At 51.4% G+C, this 24,323-nt stretch overlaps 1 protein-coding gene across 3 annotated transcripts in view; it reads left to right on the plus strand.

Moving 5' to 3' along the window:
- The window catches only part of ZNF618 (zinc finger protein 618), a 150,474-nt gene extending 130,480 nt beyond the window's left edge, over positions 1 to 19,994 (plus strand). For all 3 annotated transcript variants that reach the window (XM_077787855.1, XM_077787854.1, XM_077787856.1), the window contains exons 15-17: positions 5,591 to 5,668; positions 10,875 to 10,979; positions 11,744 to 19,994. In XM_077787855.1, the coding sequence (XP_077643981.1) occupies positions 5,591 to 5,668; positions 10,875 to 10,979; positions 11,744 to 13,257 (1,697 nt within the window). In that variant the 3' untranslated portion in view covers positions 13,258 to 19,994. The remainder of the gene's footprint in view (positions 1 to 5,590; positions 5,669 to 10,874; positions 10,980 to 11,743) is intronic.
- Positions 19,995 to 24,323: the final 4,329 nt, after the last annotated feature.

The raw sequence follows: 24,323 nt of genomic DNA on the forward strand, positions 1-24,323 counted from the left end.
TCTCTGCTGGAGATCCTGCCCTGTGGCCTTCAGTTTTGGCAGGTGGAGCTTCTTCCTTTGCCTTGCAGTGTGTTTGGTTCCTGGCATTGGGGTCTGGGGTCTGTGCCAGCCTGGTGTGTGAGCCAGCCCCGAGTGCCACACCCTGAGCGTGGCTGTGCTGGGGAGGAGGACAAGTGTTCTTCCTCCTCTTGCAAACCTGAGGGGGAAGCAAGGGCTTTATTCAGAGCACTAGCTCATGCAGGAAGAGAAATCCAATTAATGCCAAGATGTTTGACAAGGGTGGTGAATTTGGGACTCCCTTTTTCCAAACATACTCCAGAGCACCTTGTTACCTCTTACTGTTTGATCTGGCTGGAAATGACAGAAGTTCTGTTTTCAAGAAACTTCCACTGATTTGGTGGGTGTGCTGGTGTTTTTGTAGGAGCCTGCTGCTGGTTCGCCTGCCTTGTCTCATGGGTTTGTGTCAAAGGGAAGGTGCAATTACACTGCTAGTAAAGCTAAAGCCAATGGAAACATTGGGTGGAAATGCTGAGAAGTTTTCCTCACAGTTGTTCTCCATTTGGTTTTCACCAAGATGTGGACAGAAGTGTTGAAATGTGGGTTTTTCTGCTGAGGAAAGAGCAGCCTGGGGGGCTATCCCTGCTGAGCCATGGTGACACCATGCTGGGTGTCTGTCACTGCACAGGCACCTCAGGGCACTTGCTGAAACTTTCTGTTAAAGCTCTCAACTCCTGTTCACTCCTGGCTTCAGACCAAGCTCTGCTATTTTCCCTGGCTTAGATGTGGCAATGAGAGTTAACATGGGAATTAGAGTGATTTATTTAACCTAAGCACAGGCACTGGTTTTCCTCTGCCTTGCCTCACACAGCTGCTGCCTTGCTCTGGAGCCTTGCTCACTGGGTAAAGCACTACTAAAAGTGTCTAATTATAGCCTTGGGGAAAGATGTTTTAAATTGTGCAACCAGATGTGAGCATTAGTTCTGTGTGGCCCAGGACACTGAAGAGGTTTCAACAGCTGCTGGTTGAAACCTGCTCTCAGAAAACACCTCCACAAGCACAGGGGGCTCAGGTGGGCAGACAAGCGTCCCTTGTGCCACAGCAGCAGGGAGCAGACAGACAGAGAGCAAAAGAGGAGACCTGGGGCCCTTTGCTGAGCTCAGCCCACCTGAAGGAGAAAAGATCCCTAAGGCTGAGTAAGGAAGAGCTGAAATTCCTAGGGGGAAGGACAAGCAGAGGTCCAGCAGTGGTAGGAGAGAAGGAGAATGGGGCACAGGTGTGGCTCAGATGGACATGCAGAGCAGTTTGGGCAACTTTTCCTGTTCATGGTCAAGAGAAATCAAAGGGAAGAGGAATTACTGGATTACCAGCCCAGGTTAACTGACTTTTCCCTGGTTTAGGATACAGATTGCCTCTTTTTTCTCACCACCTTCCAGATCCCTCTTCCTCCTCTAGCCCTGGCACATCCCACCCTTCCTCCAGCCAGCCTGACTGTTCCCAGCTCTGCACTTTGGAGCATGAGGGGCTCGGGAGCTGAAAGCTCAGAAGGATGAGGGTTGAGAGAGCTCTGGGAAGTGAAGTCAGTTCATTCATTCCCATGGGGATTCTGCACATCCTCCCAAGCATCCCTTCCCCTGGTCCCGGTAATGCTTTGGAATTGTTGGATGTATTTAAATTTTTTGCTTATTTTTAATGTGGCTCTTTTTTCTTTTTTTTTTTTTTTTTTTCTTTTTTCTTTTTTTGATAAACTTACTTGTGTCTGTCTTTGTCTCAGAATTATTTAGATAATGCTTTGGAATTTTCAGAACATGAAATTAGCTTTTGAAATAGGTGGTGATTTTGTTTCCAAATTTGGACATTTCTGTAGTAGAACAGAAGGGGTATCTTTTGCAACTGAGAAGAAAATCAACACTTCTCTGAGAAGAATCACAAATGAGAGATTTTACCAATTCACTGAGTGCACTGAGCATCCAGAGATTTGTGGTACCAAAGGGAGGAGCTTGAGATGAAGAGCTGTGGAGACCCTGCTGGTCACAGCCTGCTGGATGCAGATGGAAGGACCCAGAAGAGACTGGGCAGGGCGAGGGAGAGCCAGGCAAGGAGATAGCTAAAAAAATAGCACAGGTTTGTGCTGATAAAATAGCTGAGAGTACAGGAGGAGGGAGGTGAAGCAGCTCAGGGAGACAAAGTGAGCTGAGAAGGAAGTACGAGTGAAACAGAGCAAAAGGAGTGTGGGAAATGTGCAGCTTGGAGAGTGCTGGCTGATGTGGGGCTCTGCCTGCTGCTGAGGCTGGACCTGAGCTGGGGAAGAGCTGAGCTGAGCTGAGCTGAGCTGAGCTGAGCTGAGCTGAGCTGAGCTGAGCTGAGCTGAGCTGTGCTGAGCTGAGCTGAGCTGAGCTGAGCTGAGCTGAGCTGAGCTGTGCTGAGCTGAGCTGAGCTGAGCTGAGCTGAGCTGTGCTGAGCTGAGCTGTGCTGAGCTGTGCTGAGCTGTGCTGAGCTGAGCTGTGCTGAGCTGAGCTGAGCTGTGCTGAGCTGTGCTGTGCTGAGCTGTGCTGAGCTGTGCTGAGCTGAGCTGTGCTGAGCTGTGCTGAGCTGTGCTGAGCTGTGCTGTGCTGAGCTGTGCTGTGCTGTGCTGAGCTGTGCTGAGCTGAGCTGTGCTGTGCTGAACTGAGCTGTGCTGAGCTGAGCTGAGCTGAGCTGTGCTGTGCTGAGCTGAGCTGTGCTGTGCTGAGCTGAGCTGAGCTGAGCTGAGCTGAGCTGAGCTGTGCTGTGCTGAGCTGAGCTGAGCTGAGCTGTGCTGTGCTGAGCTGTGCTGTGCTGAGCTGTGCTGAGCTGAGCTGAGCTGAGCTGAGCTGAACTGAGCTGAGCTGTGCTGAGCTGAGCTGAGCTGAGCTGAGCTGAGCTGAGCTGTGCTGAGCTGTGCTGTGCTGTGCTGAGCTGTGCTGTGCTGTGCTGAGCTGAGCTGTGCTGTGCTGAGCTGTGCTGTGCTGAGCTGAGCTGAGCTGTGCTGTGCTGAGCTGAACTGAGCTGTGCTGTGCTGTGCTGTGCTGAGCTGTGCTGAGCTGTGCTGAGCTGAGCTGTGCTGTGCTGAGCTGTGCTGAGCTGAGCTGTGCTGTGCTGAGCTGTGCTGAGCTGTGCTGTGCTGAGCTGAGCTGTGCTGTGCTGAGCTGTGCTGAGCTGTGCTGTGCTGAGCTGTGCTGAGCTGTGCTGAGCTGTGCTGTGCTGAGCTGAGCTGTGCTGAGCTGAGCTGAGCTGAGCTGAGCTGTGCTGTGCTGAGCTGAGCTGTGCTGAGCTGTGCTGAGCTGTGCTGTGCTGAGCTGTGCTGTGCTGTGCTGAGCTGTGCTGTGCTGAGCTGAGCTGAGCTGTGCTGAGCTGAGCTGAGCTGAGCTGTGCTGAGCTGTGCTGAGCTGTGCTGTGCTGTGCAGCTGCTCCCAGGGCAGCTGGGGGCTTGTGTGGGGGCAGAGAAGGGCCCTGGGACCGCAGTGGTGAGCGGGGCTTGCCCCACTGCCTGCTCCTCTGCACTGCAGGCAGGGCTGGCAGAAGGGAGTGCAGCTGGCTGCTGAGGTGAGAGTGGCACACAGGACTGGCAGAAGGGAGTGCAGCTGGCTGCTGAGGTGAGAGTGGCACACAGGGCTGGCAGAAGGGAGTGCAGCTGGCTGCTGAGGTGAGAGTGGCACACAGGGCTGGCAGTGCCCAGGGGACTGCAGGGTGACACCTGCAGCTGGCAGCTTGCTGCAGCACTGAGGTACAGCAGCATCTGTTCTCCAGCAGAGCAGAGGGGCAGAGACAGGGTCACAGCTCTTCCGAGCTGTCAGCAGCAGTCAGCAGGCTCTCAGAAGTGTGCCTGCTTTCATTGGATTATTCTCATGTTAATTTTGACCCTTGAAGGAGCAGTCAGACCCCCTCAGTTTGAGGTTTCCGTCTGAGCAGGCTGGGCTCCAGCAGAGGCACAGGTGTGTCTGTGTAACACAGGGCTTTGGCATTGAAATACAAGCCCAAGAGGGATGGTCTGGACCCACAGGGAGCCTTCTCTCTGACAATTAAAAATAAGTCTGAACAATTAGATTGCATTGTACCACCACACTACTGATGATTTCAGAAGACACAGCCAGTCCCTGTTAATTCCCAAGGACTAAAATCCCTGTGTGCCACTCAGCTGTGCGAGTCTTCTCTTTTTTCCACAAGCACTGTTACTTAAGTACCGAATTTCCAAACTTCCATACTTCCAGGAGTAGCATCACAAGCAGACACAGTGAGTGAAAGCATTGAGCACAACTCCAGGCAGAGTTGGCTCCATCATTCCAGAGGCTGTACGTTCTGTGGGAAAGGTTTAACCTCACAGTGTAAAAGTACAGCTTACACAGACTTGCTCGTGCTCTCTTTTATGTTTTTCCTCACTGATTTCTGTAGCCTTGAGGTGGATTCTGGGGTTTGCTCCCTGAGATAGACTTCTCACAAGGTATAGGCAGCCTTGTGCTCCCCTGGGTTTTGGTTCCTTTTCCTGGGTGCTGTTGCTTCTGCTTATTCCTTGATACAAAATACGTTTTTCTCTTCCAACTCAGAGCTAGACTTCTGAAATATTGTAGCAATAGACCCTGCTCCGTGTCTGTGCCAGGCATTTGTATCCAAAATTGTTGGTATGGCATGTGTTTGTTCCGCTCTGCTGCTCCAGGACAAAATGCCCCAGTGAGAGGTGGCAGTGCTGGTGTGGCTGCAGGGACAGAAGCAAATTCCAGTGTACCCAAATTTCAGCACTGTAGTTTGAGATCACATCTGTCAACCAATGCACTCTACTGATACTGTTTAGACAGGCAACTGGAAACATTTGCTTTTAGGTTGATTCAGTGGAAGAAATGCACTTTCAACTTAAAACAGGGCTAAATGTGTATTTCAGCTCACGAGGGAGCTCTGCACCCAGCCCTTTCCTCACTCCAGCTCGTCCATATTGCTCTGGCACGTGGCTCCCCTGCTCTGCTCTCAGCCTTCAGGCACAGGCCTGGTTCCTGTGCTTCCTGTCCTTCACCTCTGCTTCCCTGGCATCCTGCTGCCACCCAGCCCTGTGGCACCCACCAGTCCCTGGTCCCACTGCACTTGGTGACAGCCACAAAGCCCCGGCTGAGTTCCCCGTGGCACTGCTCCAGCCTCTGACTACAGCACTTGTCACAAGCCAGTGCTCCTTGTCTCACTCAGGAAAGGCAGCAGACACTGGAATCAGACAGAACTGGATGGAAGATGAGTCCACCAGGCTTTAATCACAGGCACAAAACCAGCAGGAATACACTCAAGGCAGGCTGCAGCAGCCTGGGCCAGCAGAGCCTGGCCAGTGGGCAACTCCTGGAGAAAGCCTTGTGCAGGTCCCTGAGATGCCCACACACACAGCAGGTGCTTGCTGTAGTGCTCTCCTGTGCCCTGGCAGTGAAGGGCAGCAACAGGAGGTGCCCAGCCCAGCCCAGCCCAGGGGCAGAGCCGTGCCCGGGCCCTGCCCCGCTCCCTGCGGAGCCGCTGTGCCCACAGCTTACACACTGAGGTATGCACCTGTGCTGCTTCCCTGCAGACTCTGTGTAATTCTTCTGAACTGATTTCTCCCAAACAGAGCCTTACACCTGTGGAGCTTGTGGAATCCAGTTCCAGTTTTATAACAATCTCCTGGAGCACATGCAGTCCCACGCAGGTAAGCTGGGCACTTCGACTGCAAGCAGAGAATTAAATTCTGTGCTGCTGCCTGGTGCTGACCCCAATGTGTGTCTGTAGGGTTCCCAGTGCTCCCCATTCCCACAGCCCCAGTCATTTCACCTGCAACAAGCACAGTCATCCCTCAAAGGCTGGAGCACATAGGCTCAGGGTATATTGTAAATATTGCTCCTTTCTGCAGGGAGAGAGGGGATGTGCCATGCTAGCTCAGAGTCCATCACACTGTTCATTGCCTTTATCCAGAGCTAGCCAGAGACTCTTCATTGCATAAGCTCCTACAGCAGGTTAAATCCCCCCTCGTGCCAAAGGGGTGGCTCTCATGGAGCAAGGCAGCAGAGCCTTTGCCCACACAAGTCCTGTCCTGTGCCTGTGTCTCCTGGAGTTCTGCAAAGGACTGAAATATGTTCTGAAAAGAAGAATTTGCCATTTCAGCAGCTGTGTTCAGCTCCCTCTCAGCTAACTACAAATGAGAATTCTTAAGAGTCATTCCAGTGCTTTGTTTCTAAGTCACTGTTTTTGTTTCCTGTCTTGATACATAAGAGATGATCTTAAAATTTCAAAGCCAAATCTGCTTCAAAGACAGCACTCAACATATTCAAAAATGTAGAAACAGCATTCATTTTATATTGGCAGGTTTTTTTTTCTTTTTTTTTTCCTCTTGAATAAAAATTCAAGTGAACTAACACAGTTTTAAGAACAATTAAATCCCCTTTGACAGACCTGTGTTCTCCAACAGATAGCTGCTCTGTTGAGATGCAGATGAAAATGCAGTGCAGGCTCTGAGTAAAGTGGGATGGGAGGACAAGAGGCTTGAGGAAAAGCATATTTTCCTTTCTGTAATAATGTTAATCAAAATTCTTATCTTGCTCTCTATTTTAGTTTTAGTCCTAATTTTAATAGTGTCACTTGAGTTCTTCATCCATGAGGTTCCTTTATTCCATTTCAGCTCCTGCTGGCAAATCTTAGTGCAGGTTTTGTGTGTTCAGCGGTGCTTTATTTATCATTTGTGTGATGTCACACAGAGACTTTGAGAGCGCTTTGTGGCAGAAGGTGTGAGTTGGTGTTTCTGGTAGAGCACGGGGGTTCTGTGCAGTAGTGGGACTCTGTGTTACCCTGAGGAGCAGAGGACTCTGCTCAGGCCAGGGCTGCCCTCACTCCCTGGCCGTGGGTCTGTCCCTGCTGGTTGTCCATGGCAGTTCTGCTGCCTCCACGCTGTGTCCTGACCGTGCTGTTCTTGCTCTGGGCTCTGGTACTGAAATGCAGCGTTTTGAGTTACAGCTCTGGTGACACCAAGCACAGGAGCTGAGGGGACAGGGGCAGCTCACTGAGGATTGAGCTGTTGCATGTTTTAAACTAGTGCTACCTGCAGCTTCCTCCTTGTTTCTTCTTTACAAATGACCCATGGGTGTAGTGCTGAGGGCTCTGGGTGAGGGTGGGCAGGCCCTGGCACAGGGTGCCCAGGGAAGCTGTGGCTGCCCCTGGATCCCTGGAAGTGTCCCAGGCCAGGTTGGACATTGGGGCTTGGAGCAGCCTGGGACAGTGGAAGGTGTCCCTGCCATGGCAAGGGTGGGACTGGCTGGGCTTTAAGGTCCCTTCCCACCCAAACCAGTCTGTGATCCTGTGGTTGTTCACCTGGGTTACTTTGGCCAGAGAACAGGGTGGAGGGAGCAGTATCTGTGACTGGGGTCCTGTCACATCAGTGGATGGGTAAATCCCCTCTGCCCAGCTCAGGAGTCTCTTGGTAAACTCTGTTTTCTCATTGTTCCCTGCTGTGTTTGCAAGTCCCATCCTCTGCCTGGCTGCCTCCTCCTGAAGTCTCACTGGTGCAGTGACAGCGAGGGTGTCCGTGTCTTCTTCAGCTGCTTTCTGCAGTGCCACCGAGGCTGTGCCCTGTGTGAGCCACTGTCCCCTCCTGTGCCCTCTCGGGGCACGGCAGCCCTGTGCTCACTCTTCCCCTCCCTCCCTCCCCGTGTGCAGCTGGGGTGGCGCTGACGTTTGCTGCTGTGTGATGAGGGCAAAGCCAAAACAGAGGCAGGAGCACCGTGGCCAGCGTTGGTGGGTGTCCAGCTCTGGGGTTCTGTGTCAGCAGACAGCACTGAGGGCACTCAGGGCCTGCAGGTGCCCTGGCAGCACTTTGTTGCCTTCAGGCTGGCAGGAGGTTGTGGTGAGGCGACAATCCGTGACTTTTCACAGGGAACAACTGACAAGGGCAAGAGGAGATGGCCTCAGGTTGTTCCAGGGGAGGTTTACATTAGAAAGGTTCTCAAGCACCCTGAGCTTGGGGTGGAGTCACCATCCCTGGGAGTGCTCAGAGAACACGTGGATGTGGCATTTGGGGACATGGCTTAGTGGGGAATGTGGTGTTGGGCTGGGCTGATGGCTGGACTGGATGATCTTGGAGGTCTTTTCCAGCCTAAACAAGTCTGGGATTCTGGGATTTCCATATCCAAGAAACAGCATTGCTCCAACATCTCTGAAGTCTGGGAGTGCAGGGACCTTGCAGTGGTCAGCAGAACTGGTGGCACAGGATACAGGGACTGGGGATTCAGGCATGGCAGTGGTTTGTCCCTGGTCAGGAATATTTCATAACGAGGGTGCAGAGAGCCAAGAAGTCAGTATGGATCAAATGCTCCCTCAGTTCATGTGTTCAGCAGCCCAGTTTGGTTTGTCCTGTCTAATGCAAAAGGCTGATCTCTTCCAGTGGTTGTGCTGCCTCCCCTGGACCCTTCTCATGAGGGACAGAAGCCAGGGAACGTGCTGCTGGCCTCCAGAAGCAAAATCAGGGACATACTGGCTCTTGAGTCATTCAGAGGGCTGAGCCCAGAGGCTGGAAGGTAATAAGGAGAGATTATAGCTTCATAAAGCAGTTACACAGTGAGGAGAAGCAATTAGAATGTAAATTGGGTGCTGAAAGGCAGAAATAGAACAGCAGAACACCAGGCAGAGGAATTTGTTCTGTAATTACACTGAACAATATACAGCTTTGACTCCCTTTAGAGTACTTTGTTCAGGTCGAGTGCTGCCATATAATGCCCTTCCTACAATCTAGGCCTAAAAAAAACAAAAAGAGGACTAGGCTGAACCTGGATTAAAGGATTGGAGGCATGAAGAAAAATTAAGAACCATGATCTGTATGGTTCACAGACTGCCTGATAAGGAAGATGAGGCTGAAATGTACAGATCTCATTAATGCCACACTGAATGCCAGCAGATATTTGTATATAATAAATCCCCTATTATTAGGAAATAGATAAAAGAGTTATGATGAGGAAGTGCAGGGGGTTTCTCCCCCTATCCATCCCTCAGCAAGATAAGGAGGACCTGAACCATGAGCAAAGTTAGTAGGCAACATCCAGCATTTTCCTTTACCCACCACAGATGTGTGGAGTCGAGGACACTGGTGACATTGGCTCAAGAGCAATTATTCTGGCAGATGCTGGGGGAAAGGTGATGTGTCACACCTGGTCACTGGTGCCCTCTGAGGCACCTCGTGCTCTTCACATCTCTGCACACCTGCAGAGCCAACCTGTGGCTGCAGCCTGGGCATGGCAGCACTCCCTGGGTACCCAGCATGGCCAGGGAGCTCCCCGGGCACACACAGGCCCCAGGCAGTGCCAGAGGCTGTCCTGGGTCGTGTCCTGGATTGCTCTGAGGGATTGGCCCAGCCTGTGCCAGTGGAGTGCCCACAGGTGGCTGAGCAGCCTGTACCTGTTGATGGGCAGGTCTGGAGTGCCTGGCAGTGGAGGGCAGAGCTGCTCACACTGGAGAGGACTGGTAAGGAGGAGAGCACTGGAGCTCCATCACAGCCCTGCTGCTCTCCCTGCTCTCCCAGGTTGCTGGCTCACATGGAGGAGAGCAGCTCTGCCCTGTCCTGTGTGTCCTGCTGGCGTCCCAGAGCAGCCTGGCAGAGCTGTGGGTGCCTCAAGGCACTGCTCCAACTCGGGGTTTTCTGCCCAGAGCTGGGCAGTTTGCACTCCCTGTAAAATCACTGCAGAGTCAGTGACTTCAGGTGAGTTCAGGTGGTTCTCACCATGGTGGTTCTCACTCTAGGAGAGGATCCAATTCTGCCTGGGTGAACGAGTGGCACCCCTGAGTGTAAAAGGAGCCCTAATGGACCACCTCAAAGAGAGGTGTGTCTGACAGGTGTCCAGAATTAGGTGTGATGAGTCCAGCTGTGATGAGCAAATGTTCTGTTCTGCTTTCCTTGGTTTTGTTTCCATCCTGCTCAGCCTGGTCATCAGTCTCTCCATCTTTCTGCTTCTTCTTCCAGCCCATTTCATTGTGCACTGTTCCTTCACTGCCTGTTCCACAGCACCATTTCGTACTGAAGCACACTAAGAACTAGAAAATTTCCTCTGGAGGGTGGGGAGAAATTCTTGGGGCACAGGAGAGGAAAACATGGATACAATACAGACTTTACTGATCTTGCTTGCATTTTCTTGTAAGATCCCATCAGACTGGCAGCCAAAATGTTTCACCCAGTTACATACACAGAAATGGGGGCACAAACACAAAGACTTTGGGGGCACATGGTGTCTGCAGCCTCAGGGTGGGAAGGTCTTTGGTCCACACTCCAGAGACTTTGGCTTTGTGTTTACAGCCTGAGGCAGCAGTGAGAGCCCCAGAGGAGATGGAGCCTTGCTCTTCAAGGGGAAGAAACCAGATGTGAAGTTTGCAGTGAGACCCTTAGATCCAGAGGAGCTGAGCACAGCTTGAAAACCAAAGTGCTCCCCAGAGAGAACAGGGCAGCCACCTGCAGTGCAGGAAGAGGCAGGGAGGGAACAGAAGGATCAGTGTCTGTTCCACCTCATTTTGGAAAGCAAATGTATGGCCCAAGTCAGGCTGAGCTTCCATTCCTCGTGGTGTGCAGCTTCAGCTCCTGAGGAGACATTCCTCAGGGTGTGCTGATGGCATCAATGTCCCTGGTGCACAGAAAGACACGTGGCACATTTCAGCCACATTTTGGGAAGTGATAGGTTGTGAGTCCAAAGACAGTTTCAAGGTCCCTGAGGGTGCTGTGTGAGCTCACTGAAAGCTGCCTAAAAGCCACAGAGAGTGTGGTGGGTTGTTGTCCCCTTAGTTAAAGGACCTCTACGTAAATGCTGAGCAGTTGAGTAGTTTCTGCTTCTTTGTGCTTTAAGCATTATTTTGTGCTTTTTAATCCCTCCCTGTCTCTTGCCTCACAGCTGACAATGAGAACAACATTGCTTCCAGCCAGCAGCCCAGGTCACCTCTCCCCATGGTTGAAGAAAAGTGGAAACCACAGCTCCAAAGAAATAATGCCAACAACAGTATGTAACAGCTTCTCACTTTGTCCCTGTCCAACAAGTGCCTCAGGGGTGCAGCAGTGATGGGCACTGCACAAGGCCGTTGTCCTCACCAAACTGTATTTGACGTCCCCTTAATTCATGTCCTACCTGGCAGAGCAGAGCATCCCTTCCCACTACAGGAGTGCAACAAAGAGCCCTGAGGTGGTTGGAAATGTTGGTGAGGAAGATGCATTTGGTAACTCCTGGAAGAATGTAACTTCTGATCCAAGGTCAGACTTTCTGGCCTGGAGTTAAAAAACAAATCCAGTCATCATGGTGTGACATAGGCACAGGTGCCCAGAGCAGCTGTGCAGCCTCTGGATTCCTGGAAGTGTCCAGGGCCAGGTTGGACAAGGCTTGGAGCATCTTGGGATAGTGGAAGTTGTCCCTGCCCGTGACAGGGGGTGGCACTGGGTGGGTTTTAATGTCCCTTCCAACACAAAGCAGTCTGGGAATCTGTGATTTGATGTCCATCTTTCCATCTGGGCCGAGTAGTGACTATCCCCACACCAGGGACAGGATGCAGATCCGCTCCCTGCTGTTCAGAGCAGGAGCAAGGCCTGTCTCTGGAGGTTCCTCAGTCCAGAAACCTTGGGGGAGCAAATCCAAGGTTGGATTTCTCTTCCATCATCTGGGCACGCTGCACCTCTCTGGGGCTCTCTTAGAACGGTTTTGTGCCTCGTGCCCTCTCCTGCTGCGGCGGTGCTGACGTGGCCCTTTCTGTGCCCGCTCGTGTTTCCCTGCAGCGGCGGCGAGCGGCTCCCTGGGGAACAGCGCGATCCCGGAGAAGGAGCGGCAGAACATCGCCGAGAGGCTGCTGCGCGTGATGTGCACCGACCTGGGCGCGCTCAGCGTGCTCAGCGGCAAGGAGTTCATCAAGCTGGCGCAGACGCTGGTGGACAGCGGGGCTCGCTACGGTGCCTTCTCTGTCACCGAGATCCTGGGCAACTTCAACACCCTGGCTCTGAAGCACCTGCCTCGGATGTACAACCAGGTGAAGGTGAAAGTCACCTGTGCCCTGGGCAGCAACGCCTGCCTCGGCATCGGGGTCACCTGCCACTCGCAGAGCGTCGGCCCCGACTCCTGCTACATCCTCACCGCCTACCAGGTGGAAGGCAACCACATCAAGAGCTACGTCCTGGGCATTAAGGGCGTAGACATTCGAGACAATGGTGATTTTATCCACCACTGGGTGCAGAACGTGCTGTCGGAGTTTGTGATGTCGGAGATCAGGACGGTGTACGTGACGGACTGCAAGGTCAACTCCTCGGCGTTCTCCAAGGCGGGCATGTGCCTGCGCTGCTCGGCCTGTGCCTTGAACTCGGTGGTGCAGAGCGTGCTCAACAAGAGAACGCTACAGGCTCGCAACATGCACGAGGTGATCGAGCTCCTGAATGTCTGTGAAGACCTGGCGGGGTCCACGGGCCTCTCAAAGGAGACCTTTGGCTCCCTGGAAGAGACCTCCCCCCCACCCTGCTGGAACTCGGTCACCGACTCCCTGCTGCTCGTCCACGAGCGCTACGAGCAGATCTGCGAGTTCTACAGCAGGGCCAAGAAGATGAACCTCATCCAAAACCTGAACAAACACCTGCTCAGCAACCTGGCAGCCATCCTGGCGCCGGTGAAACAGGCCGTGATCGAGCTGAGCAACGAGAGCCGGCCCACGCTGCAGCTGGTGCTGCCCACCTACGTCAAACTGGAGAAACTGTTCACTTCCAAAGCCAATGATGCTGGTGTGGTCAGCAAACTCTGTCACCTCTTCTTGGAGGCGCTGAAGGAGAACTTCAAAGTTCACTCGGCACACAAGGTAGCCATGATCTTGGACCCTCAGCAGAAGCTGCGGCCCGTCCCGCCCTACCAGCATGAAGAGATCATTGGCAAGGTCTGTGAGCTGATCAACGAGGTCAAAGAGTCCTGGGCAGAAGAAGCAGAATTTGAACCTTCAACCAAGAAGCCTCGTGCAGCAGGGGAGGCCACAGCAGCTCAGGAAGAAGATTGGTTTGGGAAAAGTGAAGTCTATGATTATTTGCAAGAACCTCTCTTCCAGGCCACCCCTGACCTGTTTCAGTACTGGTCGTGTGTTACCCAAAAGCATACGAAACTAGCCAAGCTGGCCTTTTGGCTCTTAGCAGTGCCTGCTGTGGGTGCCAGGAGCGAATGTGTAAATATGTGTGAGCAGGCGCTCTTGATCAAAAGGAGGCGGCTACTCAGTCCAGAAGACATGAACAAACTCATGTTTTTGAAGTCCAACATGCTTTAAGACTTTCTTTTAATTAAAACAAAACTTTAAAACACTGTTCCAAACAAAGAAAAAGAAATTTAAGTTCTAAACACTGTGGACCTCATTATGAATGCCCCTGGAAACCAAGTGCTTTTTTATATATATATAAAAATATAAATATATATAAAATTAAGTTTGAAAGGAAAGCTGAGCACAGGAGAGAGACAGCCCTCTGCCAGGAATGTGCTCCTTTCCATAGATAGTGTGTGGACTTGACAGACTTTTTAATGTTTTCAAGTGGGCAGACGAATGGGAGGCTGATGTTCTAAAGTCTTCAGGCAGCTGAGATCTAAAGTGACTTGAAGTTTCTTTTGTTTCTCCTCCACCCCACCTTTCCTCTTGTCCCCTGGGCCATCTTGCCATGGATAATCAGACTCCATTGACCAGACCAGTTCTGCACTGGACTTTGCTCCTTTGAATAACTGTACACCTTGAGGGCACTTGGCTGCAGCCTTCTTGGCATGGTGTGTGAATCAGGGCAGCTGTGTTCCATCAACACCGGCATCTTTAGAAATCAGGAAGGGAGGCTTTAAGGTTTTTGATTCTTAATTTTATTTTTAACCTTTCCATATCCTTTTTTTTTTTTCAAAAGAAAAGTTACTCCTCTGTCTCTATTCCCAGTCTTGAGTTTAACATGGCAGCAAGTGATTTATAAGTTTGATTTCAAACTAAGAGAAATGGCTCATGGCAGAAACTGTCAGTAGTTGTTACGTTTCTTGGCTTTATATTTTTTTACAGCAGAACTTCTTCTGAACTCCCGGTGTTTATTATCTTTTCTGTGAATTTTGTACATCAGGTGTTCTCAAACTTGTTCTAGAGTAGCCCATTTGCAATTAAATAATATTCTTATGGGAACCACAGCAGTTGTTTATGTGGCAAAGCCTAGAAACCAGGAAAAGCAAATGGTGACAGCACAAGTGGCTGTGGGCCACCACTGAGCTTGCCAGGTCTGCCAGAGAACCCTTGTACCTAAATATTTTTGTTAAAAAGTGTCTCAATGACACACAAACCACCCTTCCCAAGGCCAAGGACAAACCAAGGTGTATGATTTTTCAGGGGAACAAAGCTCACCAGTTTTGTCAAACTGGGGTTTGAAGGAAGCTTAGAGAAGTGCATGGGCTCAAAGATCCTTCTGAATGTAAGTGCTCCTGATTGAGTGCAAAGAATATCTTCCCCTTTTTGTTTGGAATGGTTTCCTCTAGTGGCACGAATGTCTTTTTGATACCTACAGTGCATTACACTACTTGTTCTGTTGCTGACCTATTCTGGCCAGGAAGGCCACAAGCCCCGAAATGTTCACATGTAGCTGGCTCACCCCAAATGCAATTAGAGATCCCCATAACCCCAAAGCATCTCGGTCACTCTGCTGTCCCCAAGGCCAGAGCTCCTGCAGGCACAGCTCCTGGGCTGCTGGACAGGCTCTGTCAGGTTTGGTGCCTCTTGGACAATTCCCAACCTCTGCTGCCAAACTCTGCATTTTTCACCGCTGGGACTTGTCTCCTGGAGGAAAAGAGAAGCAAATTCTTTCTTCAGCAGTCTCTCCTGCTTCCAGGAGCTCTGGAGCTGTGGTCCCAGTGGTGTGGGAGGGTTGGGAGGAGGGACTGGCCCTGCTGAGAGCCAGCTGGAGCCCTTCAGCAGCACGGGGAGTTTGCTGCTGGCTGGCAATGCAGGGGGAAACTGGAGACCCTCTCTGCAGTGCTGCTGTTGACCAGATGTTAAACCAGGATCCCACCTGCCCAGCTCTGGCTGTAAGAGAAGTCGCAAGTTCCAAGACATGAGAAATAGCAAACCCAATCTCTCAGGCTTTGTGTGCAGATGCCTTGAACCTCACAGGCACTCCCTGACACCTGCACTGCCACAGGACTCAGGGGCACAGTTTGCACGCTGGACCCTTCCCCATGCTAGACTCACGAGGACAAACCTTGGCACCAGCTGTCTTGCCCTTTCCAGCCCTTTCAGCCTTTCATTGCCTTGAGGCTGGTGTTTGGGTTGACCTCTCAGCACTGTTACTGCCATCAGACCAAAACCATTGTCTCCTAACCTGTCACACTTTTGCCTAAGGCACACAACCTGCCACGTGAACAGGAGCTGCCAAGGCAGAGCTCTTGGACTCCTGATTTCCCTGTCAGTGGCTGATGGAGGGGTTGCTTGTAGGGCCAGCTTTCCTTCTTGCTGGTTTTGTTTTGTCCTGTACAAATCCTGCTTGCCCAGCCACCAGTGGTAGCACAGAGTTTTCAGGGCAGGAGAAACCTGTGGCAGACAAAAATGAGCCCTGAGGGACTGAGATGTGTGCTTGGCCCACTCTGGTACCTGACAGCAGGAAAACTTGGCTGGTGCATGTCTCCAAACAGGATTAGCTGTGGGCACAGAGGGTACCACACAGCTCAGCTGATGGCACAGGGATCAGGATTGGCAGCTCCTCCAAATGACACATTACACCTTTTTGTGTGGCTCACCTGAGACCCTGAGAGCTCTTTGATGCTCAGGGAAGCATGCAAAGCCCTTGCTTTGGAAAGACAGCTCCAGCCCCCAGCCCTCCTTTGCTAAGGGACATGTAGATGATTTCTGTGGAATTTGTGAACTCGGGCTCCTGCTGTCTCTGCGAGGCATCTAGGACAGGAAATGGGCAGGACAGAGTTAGCACAGCTGTAAATCCCTGGAACTGAGAATTGGGCAAACTGCAGGGATTTGTGCCCAGCAGTGGTGCAGGCTGAGGGCACGCATGCAGGAAGGCACAGCCACCCCTACCTCCCATCCCACCTCCCCTTTCCCTTCTCACACTGTGGGTTTGGCACCAGAGCTGGGGTTTTCTTGTGGTGCTGACCAAAGAGAGGGATGGACTGGCCCTCTCCCCCATCCCAAAAACTGCCCCTCTGAGGCAATTTCGGTTGTGGTTGCACTAATGATGGGTGTTAAGCAGTGATGTCGGGCAAATGAGGTTCTCCCAAAGACTTAAAAACTCAACAGCTGGAAAAGCAAGAGAAAACCTAAAGGCCTAAACCAGAGCATTCTCAGAGGTGGTGAGGAGAGGGGCTGCTTGGGCAGCCCCTTCTCCAGAGACTCAGTGGAGGAAGGTGCAGCTTTTCCTGACTCTTGCACGTGGTTGCAGGGTGGGCAGCTCAGAGGAGCTGTTTGTGCTGGGCTTGCTCCAGGTTCTCTCTGGGTCACTTAGGCCTCAGTAAAAGCAGAGAAGCACATCTGTAGCACATGCATTTACCTTAAATGCCAAGCTTTTCCTCCTCTTCCTTCTTCCAGGCTTGAATTCACATTCTAGGGAACAAAAATACTTTACCAAGGTCTGAAATTTGGAAGCTCTTATTTGCCAGGTTGCTCCAACCCGGGCTGCTCTGTGGTCCCCAGAGGGCTGAGAGGCCGGGGTGTTGTAGGGAGCTCTGCTGGTCCTGGGGTGGGAGACTGCTCAGGAGAGGCTCCGAGTTTGGCCAGGCCTGCTGTGAGGTTCTGCTCCCTTTGAGTTGGGAGGAGAAGTCTGCAGAACTGGGATCATCCTCTGGTGGGTCATGTTGGGAATTGCCTTCTGCTTGTTGGTTTCCTTTAATGTCCGTGTGAAATGTGTCAGGGTGCAGGAATGGTGTGTGGCCTGCAGGCATCCCCCTGTTCCTGCTGCTGACCTTGCAGGCTCTCCTGGCTTCACAGTTTGCTCTGGGAGCATTCTGACCTTCAGGTGGGGAACAAGTACCACCAGGTGAACTCCAAGAGGGAAGGGCCTGTCTGAGCATCCTTGCTACTGAAGAGAGTGGGATAGAGGCAGAGCTCTTCAGGAGGTTGTTTCTGTGTGGATGCAGCAGCCAGGAGGTCAGGAAGTTGTCTCCTGTGTCTCTCAGTGGGCAGTTGTTGTGTTTGGCTTGCAGGATGGACTTGGTGTCTTGCACCTGGGTCAAATTGAGATGGAGCTGAACTTCTCTTTCTGTCCAAGCTCTCTGTCTGTGCTAAGGAAACTGCTGTGGGTGGGTTTGAAGTGTGCAATCTGCAAAACTTTCTGTGAAAGCTGACTATGGGCTCAGGTTTTGTCTAACTCAGTTGTTCCTTCATTGCTGGTTAAGCCAGTTTAACTTCGAGCTGAACTGGTTTAAGCATCCACACAAACCACCTGCACTGGTTTATCTGTGCTTGCTGGGCAGAAATTACGTCCAGCAGCAGCTCAGGGAGTCATGACCCTTATGTGACTTTTGCAAATGAATTTGCAGCAGATGCTCACAGAACTTGGAAATTACTGAAAATTGAGGGGAGACACTTCTGGCAATGACTTGAGCTCTAAATGGTGGCATTGGAGTGTTCACTGGTGTGGCTCAGGTGGGTTGGGTGGCTTTTCTCCAACTGTCTGCAATAACCCAGAAGGTTTAGCATGGGAAGGAATTACCAAAAATGTTTGTGCTGGTGGCTGAGTCTGCTCAGAGGTGCCAGTTCCACTCTGGCCGTGGCAAGCACAGGACAGGGGACTGGAACCTCCTGCTGCTCCCACAGTGCCCTGGGCATTTCTAGGCAGCACCGTGTTACTGATGAATCAAAAGACATTAAAAGAGCAGCCAGGAAGGTGCTCCAAGGCTGGGAGTGCTGCTTTGTGCTGAGGAGAGGCTTGGATCTCTGCACCTCTTGGCTGAGAGAGAGGCAGGAGCTCCTGTGAGCATTCACACAGGAAAGGACAAGCTGTTCCCTGTGGAGTAATTAGGAGTAATGGGAGAAAAATAAAAAATACATTAAAGGCAGATTCTGGGAAATCTCTTCAGGGAGGAGAGCTCTGTTCCTCTGGGAGGAGTCTGTGAGGGGAATGTGTTTTGAGCCCTGCTGTTGAAGACAAGGCTGCAGAATGGAGCTCACTCCATGAGACACATGGCTGGACCTTGCCAGGAAAAAAGGAACTGGGTGTAGGGGTGGGAAGTGCCGGGTTCCTGCCCAGAGCCCTCCAGGAGGGTTCACAGAACCTTCTCCTCCCCATCCTCCCACTCATCACCAGCACCAAGCCCTTGCCAGCTCTCAGTGCATCCATCAGCCAGGTTCCATCAGGGAGGGAGGCAGCGGAGGGGCAGCTGCCAGTCGAGGAGCAAATGTCCTGTCAGATCAGTGTGGGGGAGGGTGTTCAATGTCTGGCTGCTTCTGCGGAGTTTTTCTGTGCTACACCATGGTCTGGGATCCGTGGGATCCCCTGGGAATGCCAGAACCACCGGCTGGGCCCCGTGTCCCGTGTCAGACCTGGCCCTGGCCCTGTAGCAATAAGAGCTCCCTGTGCGTGGGACCTGTCCCCTCACAGCTCTGTCACCTCCCTGGGGCTTCTGGAAGTGTCCCCGAGCAAAACCTGAGCCCAGCTGAGCTCCGGGGACAGGCCTGGGACAGTCTGCTTATGCTAGGCCAGAAATGGTGAACCAATGAGAGTGGGTTGCCCTGAAATTTAGTTTTATCTATTGAATGTTTGTGGGATTTCTGTTAAATTTCAGGTTTATTTTAGCTGCTTAGATGAGGTTTTTTTCCTGTTAGGAGTCCTTTGTTTGTAACTCGACAGGAGAGTTTTGCTGACATAGACAACGGTGTACCCATAGACCCTGAGGGGTTCCTCATGCATAGGCAGCTGAGTTGGAAGTTTTGGCTCCTGAAACAAGGAATGATGCCTGGCAGGATTTTCTGTAGTATCCCTGACAGTGGGACCCAGATGAGCAGCTCAGGCTTAAAGATGGGAATATCATAGGCTGGAGTTGATGAGCACAGACACATCCAACCCTTTCTTTTTACAACCAAAGTTCCCAAAAAAGGCACTTCCAGCCTCACTGGCCTCGAATCCTTGTTCTCACTCCCGGGGGTTCTCATGGCAGTCTCTGCAGTGTCTGTGGATAGGCTGGGATTGGTTTTTCAAGTGGGTTCGGGGGTGGGAGAAGGAGTAACTTTTCCCTTTGCTGTGTAGAAGGACCTTCCCCCTCAAGGAAGGAGACGTGCTCTGGAAGGAGCAACAGCTTTAGGAGCTGTTTTCCATGGTCCCTTGAAGCTCACTGGTACTTTAACACTCCTTTTTTTGAATTCTTCCAAGGAAAGCTGGTAGCAGATGACCTGCACAGTGGTGGCAGGTGGCAGCCCAGGCTGTCAGGGGGGAACACTCTGCCCAGGCCGTGAGGATTGTGGTCCACGCCGTAGCCAGACAGTGTCATGGTGACAACCAAACATCAGGAGATCCTTGTTTGCAGCCACTCTGAAAAGAGAAGCTGTTCCTCGCTCGTACGTTCCATTTCCCAAACCTCCTCCTGGGAGCTGAATTCTTGTTTCATCAAGCAAAGGATTTAATGTTCTCCTGCCCCTCCTGGCCCTCCCTGCCCTCAGTAACTCGTGTGCATTTCCTTCCTTTCTGTAGATGCAGATGTTCTAGGCAATACCACAGAGCACCCGCGCTGCGAGTGCGACCATGTCATCTTAAAAAATACAAAAAAAATATACAAAAAATATACAAAAAATATCTTTTTTAGGCCAGAGTTTTCTACAGGTATTAATGAATATTTTTCTTAATCCTTATAAGTTTTATGTGTTTAATATTTCTTAATACCGGTAGCATTAATTTATACTTTTGTAGCAACACAATATTTTTATAAACCGCCACCGCTGGCTTTGTCTTCATAACGGGAAGCGTGCGGGCAGCTGGCCCCGCGCTGTACCATGTACTGTATTTAAAAGGTTATCTAATGTCACACTTGCTGTGTTAATAAACAAAACAAAACCTGTTTGAAGTCTCATGTATTGTTGGTGTGGATCAAATGACTCACTAGAGAGCAATATTGCACGGGGTTGAGTTGCTGATTTTCATTGTGATATGCGAATGCTTGAGGCCAACTCAAGTTCTGAGGGTTTTTTTTTCTTTTTAGGATTTTGTTTTGTTTTTGTTTTGTTTTGGGTTTTTTTTCAGCTAAATAAATTCAGTGCTGTTTGAAACTTAGACTGACGTCAAATGAAAAGGATTATTAAAGAAAAAAAAATATCAAGGTGTTTAAATGTTGCTGTTTTTACAAGTCTGTTGCTGTCTGAATGGAAATATTCCACAAGAGAGGAGGAATAGTTCCACTTAGCTTCCAAAGGGGCCGAGCACTCCAGGCCAGAGCTCGGTTATTTGGAAATACCTTAGAGACATGTTTCTGCAACATTCTTTTCAGAATTGATGCCAAGGCAGAAGACAAACTGTAACTGTAAGAAAGCATCCGTTGCTTGAGGATTTTCATGTCAGTGTTGTATTTATGGTTTTACAATAAAACAACCTTTAGGGGAAAAAAAAAGTGTCTGGAGTTTTCTGTGTTTCAAGCTTGTGACTGGGACATCCCCAGTGCTGATTTGCTGTTGTGAGGAGGGAAAACATCCATGGAAGTGACCTGGATCCCAGCAGGGTGTCTGATGGATCCCACAGAACCATGGAATGGTTTGGGTTGGAAGGGACACTGAGTCCCTTCCATGGCTGTGGGCAGGGACACCTCCCACTGTCCCAGGCTGCTCCCAGCCCTGTCCAGCCTGGCCTTGGGCACTGCCAGGGATCCAGGGGCAGCCACAGCTGCTCTGGCACCCTGTGCCAGGGCTGCCCACCCTCCCAGGGAACAATTCCCAACTCCCAATATCCATCCCTGCCCTCTGGCAGTTCACAGCCACAGGAGCAGCAGGACAGCTCCACATCCCATATCCCTGGGGCACTCGGAGCCCCCAGGAGCATTTCCCAGAGCATCCCGTGTCCCACACTCAGCTGCCAGGGCTGTGAACTGCTCCTGTCTCTCTGGAGAGATGTTTTTGTGCAGCAGAAAGGCCCTGAGCCCCTCGGTGTGGGGTGGGCTTGGGGTTCCCCCCACCGGGAGGTTCAGCCCAGCTCAGGGTGTTTGTGCTGGGCAGCCTCAATGCCAGTGCCAGGATCTGCTCGGGGATTCCCCCTGTGGCAGCAGATCCAGCTGGGATTGCTTTCTCCCAGGGGAAGAGGGGCTTTGTGGGCTGGGTGGGCACTGGGCTCCTCCCAGGACAAGCCCTTGGCAGCTGCCCGAAGCTGAGAGCCCAGAGGGGCTCCGAGAGCTCGGGGGCCTGGCTGTGCCAGGGACTGGGGTCACAGGGATGTGCTGGGGAGGGGGCACTGACAGCTGGGACTGGGACTTGCTGATGCTCTCTGGAGCTCCAGGACCTACCTCCAAACGAACCAGAGACCACCAGGAATGGTCCCCAGGGAAACAAGTACAGAGACCAGTGTGCTAAGGGTGAGGCCAGGCCTCACACTGGAAAATCACATTGTCCATCACCTTCCATGTACCCTTTCCTTGACCTGCTTTGATGTCCTTTGGGGTTTTCTAATCTTGCACTCACCCCTAACTCACAAAAAAAACCAAAAAACCAAGCAAAACCAGCTTTGCTAGGGAATTAGCAAATTTGTAGTGAATTTGTGACTAGGGAAAAAGCAAAAGCTAAAGACATGGAATGACAATGGTTCTGGCCATTGGATAAACTCTTGGCTAGTTGTAAAGTGTGAAGATAAACCAACATAATAAACACAGCTATCAGTATCTAGTGGTGAGAACGCCTGAGACTTTGCTAGAGATTTGCTGTAGACCACAGTTTCAGTAAACAGATCAGATGCCCTCAGGTGCTACTAGACAAGAGATGGGATTTGTTTGAAGATCTAAATGTGTAAAGTGGATAATTGAAAGCCAACAGGCCCAGAAGATGGGATCCTGGCATGGCAGCACTCAAGTGTTCCTTTTGCTGGAGCCATTTAAAAGGATAAATAAGATTGCTAATGGGAGTGGAAGAGGCTTAAGCTAATCCTTCTGTGTTTCCTGATCCTCTGATTTCTGCCCTAAGAGGACAAAATTCCTGTAGCTTGAGCAATAAAGGAACTGATAGCTTTGAATTCAGGCTCTGCTTGAGGTACCCAGAATTTTCTCTCATCTGGGGGGGACGGATGTTTGTTCTGCTGAGATCCTGCGTGGGACCAGAGTGGGAGCAGCAGCCCAGGTGCGTGGCTATTGGAAATGCAGGCGAACCCAATGGGAAGAAACGACCACGTCTGACTCAATTCAGAAAGCTGAATGATTTCTTTATTATAACTATGCTAAAATACATTAATATACTATATAAAAGGAGGACACTAAAGCTACATACTACTTTCTCTGACTCTCACACAACTCATGACCCTCTCTGAGAGCCCAGCCCCAGGTGGGTTGGATTGGCCACCAGCTCAAACAATCCTCACCAGAATCCAACCAAGCAATCACCCCAGCTAAACAGTTCTCCAAACACATTCCACATAGGAAAAACAAGGAGCAGAAACAGAAATTGTTTTCTCTTTCATTTCTCTCTGTGCTCCTCTATGAAAAATCCTGAGAGGGAGAGGAATGTTCTGGCCACACGTGGCAAGGCCCCTGCGTGTTTGTGGCTCTGGAACTGACCCTGTGCCCCTTGAATTTGGGGGAGCAGTGCCCTGTGGCCACCCACAGCTGGGAGCAGCTCTGCCCTGGAGCTGCTCTTGCTGTTCCTCCATCACCCAGCTCTGCTGGGATGCACTGGGAGCTGAGATGCTCCCGGGATGGGCAGGGCAGGCCCCGGGGCCAGGCTCGGCCAGGAGGGATCGCTGGGCAAGCTGATGGAGATGGAGCAGGGCTGAGGCCCTGAGGGAACCAATCTGCAGCCCAGGGCCCCGATTTGGAGGGGGATCCACGGTCAGACACAGCCCAGCAGCTGCTCCATGGGGATGGAGCAGGGGAGCTCCAGCTGGGCAGTCAGGGCGGCCGGGGCAGCAGCATCACTCAGGACAGGCTGAGGGCCAGAGCTGAGCAGAAATGGGGCTGCAGGAGTGGGGGGTGGCCCAGGTGGGGCTGGTCAGGGTCATTAACACCTGACAGAGCTCTCAGGCTCAGCTGTTGAGTTGGGCAATGCTCCTTCTCCCCTGTCACGTTCCTCTCTGGAGGTTCCCCATGGCTTCTGAGGAAGGAGAGCATGGGCCATTCCCAGGATCCCTTCTCCTGGCAAGAATACCCCACAAAACAGTGAAGAACAATTAGGGAATGAGATTAGTTTTAAAATACATTTAATAGTGAAATATTGACAGAACAGACCAGTGTGAAGTGGTTTGCACTGAAAAACAGACAAGAAATAAAATTTACTAAACCATCCCACCAATCCCCCAGATTCTCACAGCTCCTCTGCATGCTCCCAGAACTGCATCTCCTGTGTTTTTGTGTCTTCTAATAATTCTATTCCTCCCTTTCCTCCATTGGGATGCAGACAGGCGGGTGGTGCCTTTGGATTTGGATTAAGGGTCTTTTTTGCCCAGAAATTTTGCACCCAGAAGATCTGCCTGTGCTCAGCACCAAGCACAGACAGATCTCCCAAAGACCTCCAGGATCACCCACTTCCAAACCTGCTGGTGCCTCCCATCGCTCTCCTGGGGGAGCCCCTGCCCGTGGCTGCCCAAGCTCTGTCTGTCTGTCTGTCTGTCTCATGGCACAAAACAGGTCCTAGATTCGTCTCCAGAGAGGTGATGGAGGCAGCAGCTGTTCACTCTCCGTGGGACATTTGTCAGCCTGTGATGGTGGATATGAAGATTAACATCAAAATAACTGCACATTTCCCCTCGGGTGATCGATGAGCTGAGAGCTCCTGAGGCTGAGTGCTGCAGCTCTCAGGGAAGCTGCTTTTAGATTGCACCGGTTGTAAATCACAGCAAATTAACAGATTCTTTTTAAGCACCCGGAACATCTGTTCTCTGAGGATGGGGGAACAAGTGCCTTGTGCTCCTGGGTCAGAGCTGGGGGGGATGGCATTGAATGAGTTAACTGGGGGTGGCACTGAGTGAGTTAACTGGGTTGCACTGAGTGAGTTAACTGGGGGTGGCGCTGAGTTAACTGGGGAATGGCACTGAATGAGTTAACTGGGATGGCACTGAGTGAGTTAACTGGGGGGTAATGGCACTCAGTGAGTTACTGGGGTGGCACTGAGTTACCGGGTGGCACTGAATGAGTTAACTGGGGGTGGCACTGAATGAGTTACCGGGTGGCACTCAGTGAGTTACCAGGGTGGCACTGAGTTAACTG

Source organism: Lonchura striata, chromosome 22, assembly GCF_046129695.1.
Source record: "Lonchura striata isolate bLonStr1 chromosome 22, bLonStr1.mat, whole genome shotgun sequence".
NCBI lineage: Eukaryota > Metazoa > Chordata > Aves > Passeriformes > Estrildidae > Lonchura > Lonchura striata.